Below are 14,565 nucleotides of genomic sequence, written 5' to 3'. Positions count from 1 at the left end.
TTGAAAAAAATTATCCTTTCCCCATTGAATTCCCTTGGCACCTCTGTTAAAAACCAGTCATCCACAACTTAGGTTTCTTTCTGAACTCTGTTCTGCTCCATTTATCTAATGTGTGGTCCGTACAACACTGACTTGGTTATTGTACATTTGTAAAAGTAACTTTTGAAATCAAGTAATGTAAGTCCTCCAATGTGCTTTTCTTCAAAATTGTTTTGGCTGTTTTGTGTTTTTATGCATTTCCATTCTGACATCTTCAAAAAATTTTGCTGACACTTTTAATTGCCTTGAATATAGTGGTCAGTTTGAGAATTACCATCTTAACAATATTGAGTTTTGCATTGATGAACGTAGTATGTCTCTGTATTTATTTAGATCTGACTTTTTTTTTTTTAATTTTGGTGACTTGAAATGATTGCTGTTGACAGTCTTGTCCCAGTTGGTTTTTAAAGTTTATTTATTTTGAGAGAGAGAGAGAGCGCGCGCGTGCGCGCGCGCATGAGTGGAGGAGGGGCAGAGAGAAAGAGGGAGAGGGAGAATCCCAAGCAGGCTCTCCATTATCAGCACAAAGCCTGATGCAGGGGTCAAACCCACAAACTGTGGGATCATGACCTGAGCCGAAATCAAGAGTTGGATGCTTAACCGATTGAGCCACCCAAACCTCCCAGTTTTGTCCCAATTTTATACTTGTTCCTTTGTGGATGAAAATCACTAACCTTTTCATATATCATAACCAGAAGTCATCCTATGATGTTTTTAACCTTATATAACAACCTATGCTTCCAGCATCTTGATTGTTTTTCTGTCTTAATAAAGGGAAAAAAAATGGTCTTCAAATGCACTAGCTAGGTATGATTTTGTCCTATGGTACTAGCTATAATGCTTGTAGAAACTCAATTCTAGTGGAAGGGAAGACAGTAGTATTTTATAACTTTTGTTTTGTGTTTCTGTTTGAAGGGTCTCCAACTCCATTCCTTGACGAGAAAATGACCTTCCAAGGATATCAGAACATCCAGAACTGGCCAGAAAATACAAACTTCTGCTTCGAACCTGAACAGTTGGTGAATCCTACCCAGACTGGTAAGTGCAGGCTTGCCTGTGGCTGCTCAGTGTGAGCGATGACATAAACATGAATAATTTACAGCCACTGCTCACATAGAACCCTTTAGCCTAAGTATAGCTTGTCAGGTACAACCAAAGTGTACTCATTTACCCTGAAAATTTAGGTGACCCTTTCTCCTCTTTCTTGATCCCTTCATCTGAGGCACACACCCCTCTAGATTTAAAGCCTGTTCTGAGTAACTTAACTGAAATTCATACTCACTGAAGACTAATGGTCAGTAGTACCTTAGAACCTAATTCTTCCAAAAGGAATTACTACAGTAATAATAGCACCATTTGTTGAATATCTGTGTTGTGCCTGGCACAGTGCTAGAGCCTTTCTATACATATTTTCTGTGTTTCTTACCTAACTCTGCCAAGTACATATGATCCTCATTTGACAGAAGGGAAAACTAGGACTCATACCCCATTTCTTTTTTTTTCTTCACCTTTTTAAAAAAAGTTTATTTATTTATTTTGAGAGAGGAGGGGGGAGAGCACGTGAACAGGGGAGGGACAGAGAGAGAGAGAGGGAGAGAGGGAGAATCTCAAGCAGGCTCCACACTGTCAGTGCAGAGCCCAATGCGGAGCTAGAACTCACAAACCATGAGGTTATGACCTGAGCCGAAATTGGGAGTCGGACGCTTAACAAACTGAGCCACCCAGACGCCCCTCATACTTCATTTCTATAAAATCAAACTAATCTATAGAGACAGAAAGCATATGTGTAGTTGGCTAGAGCTGGAAATGGTGGCAGGAATGGATTGCAGAAGGACCTCAAAGTAATAGCATCATTGCCGCCACGCCAGGTTGAGAGCTGTTGTCTTGTTTGCACTTATATATGGCTTCTTTTTTGCCATCCAATTAATAAGGAGCTTATAACTGGTTCCAAATAATCTAGTACTTGATGTTCTATGCCATTTTCCAATTATTGGCTAGGCTAGATATATAATTTTTCAAAACAGCTTTATTGAGATATAATTCACATACCATACAATTCACCCATTTAAAATGTATAGTTCAGTGGATTTTTAGTATTACCTCAGAAAGAAACCCTGTATTCTTTAAATATCACTCCCTATCTCCTTATCCACCCTGGCCCTAAGCAACCACTAATCTCTTTCTGTCTCTCTAAATTTATCTATTCTGGACATTTTATGGAAATGGAATAATATATGGTCTTTTGTGACTAGCTTTCTCACTTAGCAAGTGTTCAAGGACTCGTGGTTTGTGGCATGGATCAGTACTCCATTCTTTCAGAGGACCTCATAATACTGCATTGTATGGATATACTACATTTTGTTTATCTGTTCATCAGTTGATAACATATAGGCAGTTTCCTTTTTTTTTTCTTTACTGTTGTCAGTAATGCTGTTTTAAAAAGGGTTTTGTGTAGTAGACATATACTTAAATTTCTCTTGAGAGAAATACCTAGACTGGAATTGCTGAGCATATGATAACTCAGTGTTTAATTTGAGGAATTGCCCAACTGTTTTCCAAAGCACCTGTACCATTTTATATTCCCACCAGTAGTGGATTAGGTTTGTAATTCCTCCACATCCTTAAAAATGCTTGTTTTTCTTTTTCAAAAATTAGAGCTAACTTAGTTGGTATGAAATGGTATCTTGTTATGATTTTTGTTTGCATTTTTGTATTGGCTAATGGTGTTGATTATCTTTTTCACTTTTCGTGTGTTTGTTGGCTATTTATATATCTTCCTTAGAGAAATCCTCTGTCCCATTTTTAATTGGTTTGTCTTTTTGTTGTGCCCTGTACGAGTTCTTTATAAACTAGACCCTTATCAGGTTTATGATTTGCAAATGCTTTCTCCCATTTTGTGGGTTGTCTTCTAATTTTCTTGATAGTGTCCTTTGATGCATAAAAGTTTTTGATTTTGAAGACTAGTTTTTGTTGCTCATACTTTGATGTCATACCTAAGAGCCCATTGCCAAACTGAGGTCATGAACATTTACCCTTATGTTTTTCTCTAAAATTTTTATAATTTTAGCCCTTGCCTTATTAAGGTCTTCGGTCCACTGTAAATTGGTTTTTCTATATGGTGAGAGGTAGAGGTCCAAATTCATTATTTTTCATGTGGATATCCAGTTGTCCCGTCTCCAGTCTTTGGAAAGACTATTCTTTCCCCATTGAATGGTCTTGGTATCCTTGTTGAAATCTGTTAACCATAGATACATAGTTTTGTTTATCAACTCTTAGTTCTGTTCTGTTGATCTATATGTGTGTCCTTAAGCCAGCACTATACTGTCATGATTACTGTTGCTTTGTGGTAAGTTTTGCAGTTGGGAAGTGTAGATTTTCCTACTTTGTTTTTTCTGACGATTATTTTGGTTGTTCTGGGTCCTTTGCATTTCATATGAATTTTAGAATCAGCTTGTCAATTTCTATAAAGAAATCAGCTGGGATTCTGTTAGGAATTGCATTAAATCTATAGATCAAATTGAGGAGTTTTGCCATCTTAACAATATTATCTTCAAATCCATAAACATAGAATGTTTTTCCGTTTATTTATATCTTATTCCTTCACCAATATTTTGTAGTTTTCAGAGTGTAAATTTTATACTCCCTTTTGTAAAATTTATTCCTAGTATTTTATTCTTTTTAATGCTGTGAATGGAGTTGTTTTCTTAATTTCATTTTCAGTTTGTTCATTGGAAGGATGTAGATACACGAGTGGTTTTTGTATATTGATCTTGTATCTTCCAGCCTTGCTGAACTCATTAGTTCTAATAGTTTTTTAGTGGATTCCTAAGGATTTTCCATATGTAAGATCATGTCATTTACAAATACAGTTTTAGTTCCTCGTTTCCAATCTGGATGGCTTTTATTTCTTTTTTTGGCTTAATTTTCCTGGCCAGAGTCTTTAATACAATGATAACTAGAAGTAGTGAGAGCAGACATCCTTATTTTGTTACTAGTCTTAGAGGGAAAGCATCTAGTCTTTTGCCATTTTTTAAGTATGGTGTCAGTGGTGGGTGTTTTATAGATGCCATTTTTTAGATTAAGGAAAATGCCTTCTATTCCTAATTTGTCAAGTGTTTGATTTATCATGAAAGGGTGTTGGGTTTTGTCAAGTGATTTTTCTACACCTATTGAAATGATCATGTGGTTTTATTATTATTTTAAGTTTATTTATTTATTTATTTATTTATTTATTTATTGAGAGAGTGGGAGTAAGCAGGGGAGGGGCAGAGAGAGAGGGAGAGAGAGAATCTCAGGCAGGCTCTGTCTGCATTGTCAGCGCATTGCCCAACGTGGGTCTCAATCCCACAAACTGAGATCATGACCTGAGCTGAAACCAAGAGTCAGACGTTTAACCTGACTGAGCCATCCAGGTGCTCCCATGTGATTTCATTTTTTATTCTACTGATATGTATGTATTACATTAATTGATTTTGGGGTGTTAAACTAATCTTGCATTCCTGGGATTAATCTCATTTGGTCATGGTGTATAACTCATGTTATTTGCTGGCACATTCATAAACGTATTGAACATTTTGGCATCCGTATTTATTTTTTTTATTAAAATTTTTTTTTCAACGTTTTTTATTTATTTTTGGGACAGAGAGAGACAGAGCATGAACGGGGGAGGGGCAGAGAGAGAGGGAGACACAGAATCGGAAACAGGCTCCAGGCTCCGAGCCATCAGCCCAGAGCCTGACGCGGGGCTCGAACTCACGGACCGCGAGATCGTGACCTGGCTGAAGTCGGACGCTTAACCGACTGCGCCACCCAGGCGCCCCATGGCATCCGTATTTAGAAGAGATATTGATCTGTAGTTTCCTTCTGATGTCTTTGTCTAGTTTTGGTATCAGAGTAATATCAGAGTTATACCATTCTGTGGTGATACCAACCATAGAATGAGTTACGAAGTGTTCTCCCCTCTTGAGTTTTAGTTTTGGAAGAGTTTATGAAGAATTGGTTTTAATTTTTCATTAAATGTTTGGTAGAATTCAATAGCGAAGCCAACTTAGGAATTTTCTTGTGAGTAGTTTTTAATTACTAATTCAAGTCAGGAAGGAGAGGAAACAGCAAGGGTAACTTCAAAGGAATTGCCGGTTTTGATGTTGGGGAAAAGCCAGAAAAATATAATGTCTTGAAAGTCAAGTGTGGTAGTCCACCCCCAAGATGGTTCCAATGAACCCCACCTCCTGGTATTCACAACTTGAAGTAGTAACTTCCCATTGTACCAGGGTTGGTCTGTGTGACCAGTAGAATAGATGACAGAAATAATGGTATATCATTTCTAAGATTAGGTTATAAAGGACACTGTGGCTTCCATCTTGGTCATTCTGGGTTTACTCATCCTGGGGATAGCCAGATGCTATGGAGAGGCCCACATAGGGGAGGAACAGAGGCTTCTAGTCAATATCCATGTAAGTAAATCATTGTATAGGCAGGTTCTCCAGCCCCAGTCAAGTCTTCTGATGATCACAGTCTTGGCCAATACTTTGACTACAACCTGTGAGACACCCTAATCATTGAAGGTAGGGAAAAAAAAATAGGTTCTGGGAGACATTTTGAAGGTCAGGTCAGTTGAATTTTCTTATGAATCAAATTTGTATGAAAGAGAGAAGTCAAGGATGACTCCAGTGTTTTTGACCAAAAAGATAGAATGCCACTAGAGATGGGAAGATTTCATGAGGGGTAGTTTGGGAAACATACTACATTTTAGCTTTATTTCATACATTAAGAGTTGGCAATTTGATATGAAAGTCAAGAAATAAGGGGTGATATCTAGATGGCTCGAGGTACAAATTTGAGTGTCATTAATTTATACACAGAATTTTAAACTGTGAGATTAGATGAGATCACTAAGGGAAGGAATACAGATAGAGAAAAGGTCTTCCTCTCTCTAACGACTTAATTAGTTCTTTAGTTCTCAGCTTAAATATTTATCAAGGGAAGATCATCCTTGACTTGAACTAAAACATCCCTCTGCTAAATGTTCTCAACCCTGATCTTACACATCTCTGGGTTTTTAGAGCTCACAGAGTCTGCCATATTAGAGGCACCCACTAAAAAAGTAATAAGAAAATGACAGAACTTTGTAGAAACCACTCATTTTTACATGCAAGTTAGCAGTTTCCCATCCTAATGTGCAAACCATACAGCAGTTACTCTCGTTGATGGTTTAAGCTTCCTGTTTTCCTTCAGTGGAAGCCTGAGGAGCAGAGCAAGCGGCAGCATTTCAAACGAAGTGATCCTGGGGAGAGTGAATGGTTAGAATCTCTCTCCTCTCCCAGCTCCCCCACTGTTCTGGAGAAGCAGCACTAGGGCCTCCTCTGTCTCCAGCAGCTTCTCAGTTTGCTTTCTGCTTGTTCATACTTCCCAGTGCCATGGTCTCCCCTGCTTCTGACATCCCTTACTAGAAGAGGGTGGTCCAGCTGCCTCAGAGCCACAGGAATGAACATTCTCCCAAGGCCTAGGTTTTTATGCAGCTGCCTCTGACAAATGAAGCACCTTACGAGTCTACCAAGGAGCTAGTGAGAAATGCAGATTCTTAGGGCCTAGCAATCAGTGTTTCTTTAAGCCTGCAGGGTGATTCAGATGTGTGCTAAATTTTGAGAAGGCCTTCTTAGAACCAAATTCTTGCTCGATCTGACTGGCTTTGTTCTTTTTTTCATCTAAGAAGGCACAGAGTTTCCCTCATGTTTTGAGTGACTTTATTTATGGCAACTCCTGATTCTGGAGCTTATTTCTCTTCTTCAGATGCCAGCTGTTTACCTTGTCTCATTCAGACAGGTTTTGAAAAGTAGTTTTCTTCATGATGCCCACATGAGGTGAAAATGTCTTTTTTACTTGCCTGGCTATCTTTTTTTTTTTTTTTTTCCTTAATAACCTGAAGTGAATGTCTAAATATATATTGAAAGTTTAATCAAATCTGTACTTTCACCTCTTAGCATGTTATAGAATTGACCATTAGTTGTGTTTTTAGTTTGTTATTTGTTGACTGATTCAGATAATCAAATCGTAGAGAATATGAGATTGCATACTCTTAACTTGTAACAAAGGAATTCGTGATTCTCTACCATTTTCAGTCACATATTATCTCAACTTATTTCACTTATAGTGACAACACACATGTAACCAATCAATATTCATCATAGGCTAATAAGGAATGCTAATCATTTTAGTTGTATTCACTGGGAATGAATTTTAAATTCCTTCTTTATTCCAGATCCCTTTAAGATGCATCATGATGATGGCCTGGAAGATTTTCTCTTTCTCCCCAGTGGAACAACCAATGCTTCAGCATTTACAGAACAAAATGATCCCCTGCAAGACAGTTACGGTATGACTTCTTCAACTGGATTTATTGCTTAACTCCAAACAATTAATGTGGCCTTTAACCCATCACCTTTGAAGTTAACCACTAGGCAGTCATGTTTATTGGCTCTGGCTGTAACAAGTCTCTTTCTAGATTGGTCACAGGAGAGAGTTCACAGTTGGGCTGCTCAGAGTCTGATCATATCCTCTCATGGGATCTTGAAGACACTATCATAGGGCCAGATTCTCTTTCCACATTTTACCAATTCATTGCCTTGGGCAAGTTATGTCCTCTGTAAACTTTGATTTCTTTACCTATAAAGTGGGGCCAGCACTAGTTCCTTCCTTAAAGATGGGGTGATAATTAAGTAAAATTTTGTAGAAGCACTTCTTATGGTGTCTGATACGTGGTAAACATTAAACAGATCTTAGATCTCAATTAGTAGTGTCCTTATTCCTGGTTTTGTTGTATCACTTGTAACATGAACATGGCCAGGGTACTGTGGGGGAGGTGAAACTTTACTTCTTCCCATCTTAGGTTTTCTGCTGGGACTTGTTAACGACAAGATTAACAGGAGACAAACAGTTTGTCAACAAGCAGTATCCATCACATGGGAGAAAAGTAATTCAAAATGGTAGCTTAGAATTTTGGTTTATATAGCATCTTCAATGAAGAACCATAAATTGGTAGAGAAATGACAGGAAAAGGAAAGCAATTTTAGGCTTCCAGGAGTGGCTAACTGTGGGAAGAAAATGCATGGGAGGAACTAATGGAGTAAGGTTTGCTTGCCGATCCCTCTGGCGCCCTCTCTGGGCTGACAAGAGTCTGTCTCCAGGAAGAGGAGAATTTATATCCCGCCTTTAGGCAGAAAGGGGGAAGTTTTTTCTCGGGTTGCTACTCCCACATTACCTTCAGCTCAAAATAATTTTTATGTCAAAGAGGCATATTTTGGGGTGACATTCTGGTTTCCTTCAGTAAGTCCCTTCAGTGAAGTTCCTTCACCAATAAGTCCCACTTCAGCAGTGCTTATAATTTTGTTTGTTAAGATCCTGGCTAATAATATGTTGCATTTATGCTTTTGTTTGGACTGAATATCTGTAGGAGGAAGGATGTTAAGTCATGCTGTCCATGTCGTCTCTTAATACTTTGATTGTGGCTTTGACTTCTGTTCTGTCAGCTCGCCAGCTAGTGAGCCATTTAGTCTCATTGGCTTCTTTCTTTCTTTCTTCCTTTTTTTAAATTAAAAAAATTTTTTTTTGTTTAAGTTTATCCATTCATTTGGAGAGAGAGAGCACAAGCAGGGGAGGGGCAGAGAGAGAATCCCGGGCAGGCTTCGTGCTGTTGGTACAGAGCCCGATGCAGGGCTTGATCCCATAAACTGTGAGATGATGACCTGAGCCAAAATCAAGAGTCAGACGTTCAACCAGCTGAGCCACCCAGGCTCCCTTAGCTTTTTTTTTTTTTTTTTTTTTTTTACAGCATATTTCTTCTGTTTCTTTATCTTCCCACTACTCCCCTGCCACACAGCACACCCCCCTGCCTGGGCCACCCCATGTAAGCCCCTGTCACTAGACACCTAGACCATCTCGGTAGGACTCCTGCTCCCTTTTAAATTCATTCCAAATATGCCTGCTGCATTTGCCACCAAGGCCCTATTCTGTATTCATCATGTCATTTTCATTAAGACCTTAACACATCCTTTCTCTCTCTCTCTCTCTCTCTCTCTCTCTCTCTATCTCTCTCTTCAAATCTAAATTTCTCTGGCTTTCCAGATCCTTCTTCCATTGTTGGTCTTAATTCTGTTTTCCCTCTCTGGTACGCAAAATCCACTTGAACCCAACTAACTTCATAGTTGCAGAAACATTCTTGTCCTGTTGGCATCTTCATACTTTGCTCAGGGTTCTCCATCTTTGAAATTGACTGCTCTGTCCTCTCTTTCTGCTCTTGCTTCTCCTCTGAAGCCTTCTGTGGCTATTCTGGTCCTCATAATTGTTTTTAAACTCTTAGCCCACTTAGTACATACTATAGACTATTTGGTACATGTCTGTGTTGCCTTTCTAGCTAAATCATAATACTCCTGATGGCAAGGACCACGTGATATTAAATCCCCTATTATCTGATGACGGACAGCATAGTAATAATCCTTTTACATCTGTCCTAGTTCTTAATAATTTACAAAACATTTTCATAAAACTGTCTTGTTACATTGCAGAGGGAAATATTGATCTCATTTTACAGATGAGGAAATCAAGACTCACAATCCCTTATTATACTTCAGTTGCAATATTGGTGCTTGCGTTCAGTTTTTAGTATTTTGACTCTTTGCAGTGCACTGTAGGAGGCTGCCAACCAATGCTGATTATAATGACATGACAGCCATTTAAAAAATTTGCCCAAACATAAAGAACATTAACAGTTTTTCTTTATACTTCCTTTGTTTTTCACTGGTGCTTAGGTTCGTGTCATTATGGCAGTGTATAAAGCTGATTTTAAATATCAGATGCCTTTTTTGCCCCATTGTTGACCCAGTTTCAACAATCTGTGTGTTTGTGTTTCAATATTAGGTCTGTTTTCCTGTGACACATTTGCTCCTGCAAATGTTGTGCCTCAGGGGTGGCCTGTGGAAGCCCCAAACTCTCCACACCCGGAATCCTTCATTTCCCCGATGGCTGTGACACAGCCTCTGCAGCCCACGGCAGGTAAATTATTAGAACCCGTCTTCACTTAACGGTTACGGTATCATAGTCCGTTTAAATCATCAGACTTATTGATTAGCAGTGGACAGCAGTATAGATAAAGTTTCAGAACTATCACAAATGCCTTTATTACTTCAGTTACTGGTTTCACAGCTGGAGAAGTGAAGGCAAAATTGAAATACAGCACTTGGGGTTCGTGGGCAGAGAACATCCCTTTTCAGTTCAGTGCAGACTTGGAACTCTAAGGTTTTTTTTCTGGATGTCCCACAAGTTCCCATTCTTTTTTTTTTTTTTTTAACATTTTTATTTTTATTTTTGAGACAGGGAGAGACAGAGCATGAACAGGGGAGGGTCAGAGAGAGGGCGACACAGAATCTGAAACAGGCTTCAGGCTCTGAGCTGTCAGCACAGAGCCCGACGCGGGGCTCGAACTCACGGACTGCGAGATCATGACCTGAGCCGAAGTCGGCCGCTCAACCAACTGAGCCACGCAGGCGCCCTCCCATTCTTAAAATAACTGTGTACCCGTGTTGTTGTTATTTTTAAACCTGTGTTTTCCCTCTTCTTTTCCTTTCCTCCTCCACGAGTTATTCTCTTAGTATCCTATTCTTCGAAGTATTGGGACTATCAAAGAGTGGACACAAATACATTAATTAGACAGCTTCTTAGTTATGTTTAGGGTGTTGTGGTCACAAAATCTAGATACTCTTATGCTCTCAGAAAGTAAGTTTTGAATGTAGACCTATGAACAGACGATGATGGGTTCTAAATTTCCAACTTATTTCCCTTAGAGCCAGCTGAAGAAGTAGAAGTGAAGAAGGGAGCAGAAGAGAGGGCACCAACAGAAGCATTGGAAATCATGATGGGACTGAAGGCTGATGACATGGCACCATCTAGAGAAACAGAGATGTCTCCAGCCAAGGACATGGCACCAGCCACAGAAACAGAGGTGGCATTGGCTAAAGACATGGATCCTTCTATCAAATCAGATGTGACACTGGCTAAGAACATGGAATCATCTATGGAATCAGATATGGTCCTAGTCAAGGACATGGTACTACCCAAACAAACAGAAGAAGCCCGGTGAAGGATGCTGTTTTGTCCACAGAAACAGATGTATCTTTAGCCAAGGATATGGTATTGCCCACAGACACAGAGGTAGCCCCAGCTAAGGATGCGATACCATTCAAAGAAACGGAGAGGGCACCACCTATAAAAATGGATTTGTCCCCAGATGAGGGCATGGTAGCACCCACAGACAGACAGATGACCCCAGCCAAGGGTGTGGAATCACTCTCAGAAATAGAAATGGCACTGGCTAAGGACGTTGTGTCACCCACAGAAATATCCTCAGCCAAAGAGGCAGCCTTGTCCTCAGAAACAGAGGTGGCCCTGACTGGGGATATGGCACTGCCCCCAGAAACCAAGATTTTCTTGACCAAGGATGAGGCACTGCCCCCAGAAATGGAAGTGGCCCCAGTCAAGGATATGGCTCCACATCCAGATACAGAAAAGGCCCCAGTGAAAGACATGGCTCCATCCCTAGAAACAGAGGTACCCCTGGGCAAGGATGTGCTTCTACCCCAAGAAACAGACGTGGCCCTGGGGAAGGACCTGGCTTCACCTGTAGAAACAGAGATGGCCCTGGGCAAGAATGTGGCTATGCCCCCAGAAACAGAAGTAACCCTGAGCAAGAATGTGCCTCAGCCTCCAGAAACAGAGATTGCTCTGGCTAAGGATATGGCTCTGCCCCCTGGGACAGAGGTCACCCTGGCCAACAATGTGAGTCCAGCCAAGGATGTTGCACCACCCTCAGAAACGGAGGTGGCAGCCGTTCCAGCTAAGGACATGGAAATTGCGCAGACACAGGAAGAAGTACGTGAGGAGGCCCAGTTAAAATCTCTCCGGGATGAGGGGCCATCAGCTGCATCTACTTTTATCATTTCACCAGGTATGGGTTTATGTTTACTCCTTATTTCTGTCTACCGGCGTGTAGTCTCCAGAAAGGTGAGGGACACACGTTGTGCCAGATAAAATACAGACACTTACACTGTATTTTACAAGTCTACACACATTCCTGCTCTTCTAGACAGTTCTTTCTCACCTTCTCCCTCCTCCAGTTTCTAACACCTTCCTCCTTATTTCTCTGCTGGTCTGTTTTCCTTGTTGATAACTTAAGCCACAAAAGAGAATCTTCACAAACTTGTACTACCTCATCTGCCTACTTGTGTGCTGTCTCCATAGTCTCTGCCTCCCTCCTGTTGCTGTAGGTGAACTGTCCCTGCTCCTAGGTGTGGCCAGTCTCTCCAGGTTGCACTAGATCCCATCTCCTCTCGCCTACTTAGCATGCTGCCCTGGCCATTCTTTCCTTTCTTGCCTCTCACCAATCTTTGTCCCTCTCCACTGGCTCATTCCCACCAATGTACAAATATCTGTTATTTTTCCCCATCTAAAACAAAACAAAAACTTTCCCAACTTCACTGTCTAGCTACCACTCCATTTCTCTGCTGCTCTCTGAGGACCATCGCTCATTCCTCAAAAACCATTCCTGATTCGAGTTTCTGAAAGGTGGAAAAATAGCTGAAATCTTGCTGCTCTAAAACTTGTGTGGTTTTTACTGTTACATCCAGAACCAGTGACAGCTGTGGGTCAGAAGTACAACGTGCCAACAGATGAGGATTCTGTGTTAGAGAAACAAGACCAGAAGAAACCTGTCAGTAGTCAGCCTTCTGAACTTTCTTCAGAGAGCTCAGGTAAGTTAGGGTAACAAAGGGGACTCTTTGAAACCACTTCAACTGGGAGCAAAGGGGTGATGGTGGATGTTGTCCCTGGTTTCTGGTGATCAGTAGTATTGTTTAGGAAGTCTGTTCTCTGTCTTGGACAGATTTGGTCTTGTTTAGGCAGAAAGTCAGCTTACATATTTTCAAATTACTGCTACATCGACTCAAGACACCTAAATTTTAACCCAGTTCAGCTGTCCACTATGCTATCTTGTGTAATCTCGGGCAGATTATTTAACTTTCCTGTGTCGCTGTTTATTCAGCTATAAGAGGAATGCACTGGTCAAATGTTACGGAAATCTTTACTAGTAAGCCCTTGCTAGTTAGTGTGTTTCATGGCCCAACAGCATCTGCATTGCTTGGGAGCCTATTAGAAATGCATCATCTTGGCTTCCACTTCAAACCTTCAGAATCATAATACGCATTTTAACAGGTTCTCCAGATAATTCTTATGTACAGTAAACTTTGAGAGGCACTACTCCAAGATACTTTCTAACTTGGAGTTTGATCATTCAGCGAACTTTAAGGTTACAGGTTTTTGATGTAAGCCAAAAGCATGTGTATATGATTAACCACTTAATGATTCTCTGCTTACTTTTCTGTGACTGTGATTAGAAGGGGAGATTGAGGGCAGGGACCCTGACTTATTTCACTGAGAATCTCTAGTGCTTGCATACTGTCTAGCCCCAAGAAGGAGCTAAATAAAGTTTGGTTTTTTAAAATGTTGTTTTAGTGACTCAACATAGCAATAAAGATTTATCAAGTCCTTATTGTGTATGAAATATGCCATGCTGAGGCACACAGATATTTAAGTCTGGGCCATTGCCCTTGTGTTGTTATATCATAGCCTGGATGGTGAGGAAAGTTCCCAGGCGCATGAACTCTGAAACCAAAGTTTTATATAATAATTGAATAAAATAGCACCAAATAGCTGCTGGTTAATTGCCAAATTAAATGTTATAGGTGTTGTGGGGGTACTAAAGCCTTGCAGTTTTTGAGAGAAGCAGTAATTGACCTGAGGTGTTAAATATAGGGTAGCATTTGGAGGACTTTGGAGGGTAAAAAAGAGCAAAAGTGCTACTTAAGTATATTTTAATGTCCTCCGAAGTCATTTCATTGGGTTGACTTGATAAGAGTTGTCTTAGACCTGCTCTTAGTGACACTCTTCCCAGGATCTTGAATCCATACTGCATCGACATAGAGACAGGAGGTTGGACCAGTTGATTTCCTGAAACTTTTCCAAGGGTGCTTATCCTAGTTGTTTTAATTTATAACCCTACTGGGCATTATGTTTATCTTTCTCTTTGAGGAAGAACATTTAGGAACAGAACATTGAAATCTAACACATTTGTCTTTCAAAGTAGAAGGTTTTGGTTCTGGAATGATGAGGATTTTTCTTTGGCCAAATTACTAATTTAGTATCTTTTATCTTCTTCCTTTTTATTCTCCCCAGTAGCATAAGTCTGGCCTTCTGGTCTGTTTCCCAGAGTCGATCCGGTTAACTTGACAAGTAATTAGTATAATATTGGTGACAGACTCTTAGAATTATAAATTCTGTCCAAAATCATATGTATTTCATTCAGTTAATTAACAAATGTCACCAAAGAGATAGGAGCTTATCATCTTGTTGTAGAATTGGGATTTATGTACCTATTAAAAATAATGACAAATGTAAATAAGGATCTGATGAGATTTACAGGCA

The 14,565-nt window shown here is 40.0% G+C and overlaps 1 protein-coding gene across 1 annotated transcript in view; it reads left to right on the top strand.

The window, feature by feature from the left end:
- MAP4 (microtubule associated protein 4) overlaps positions 1-14,565 on the top strand; it is a 193,728-nt gene that overhangs the window by 126,823 nt on the left and 52,340 nt on the right. The window contains 6 exon segments of the mRNA XM_042978817.1: positions 955-1,077; positions 7,298-7,411; positions 9,952-10,086; positions 10,875-11,162; positions 11,165-12,034; positions 12,714-12,836. Coding sequence (XP_042834751.1) covers positions 955-1,077; positions 7,298-7,411; positions 9,952-10,086; positions 10,875-11,162; positions 11,165-12,034; positions 12,714-12,836 — 1,653 coding nt within the window.

This window comes from Panthera tigris, chromosome A2 (genome assembly GCF_018350195.1).
Source record: "Panthera tigris isolate Pti1 chromosome A2, P.tigris_Pti1_mat1.1, whole genome shotgun sequence".
NCBI lineage: Eukaryota > Metazoa > Chordata > Mammalia > Carnivora > Felidae > Panthera > Panthera tigris.
The sequence above is the reverse complement of the archived record's forward strand: the minus strand, read 5'-3'. Positions and strand labels throughout refer to the sequence as shown.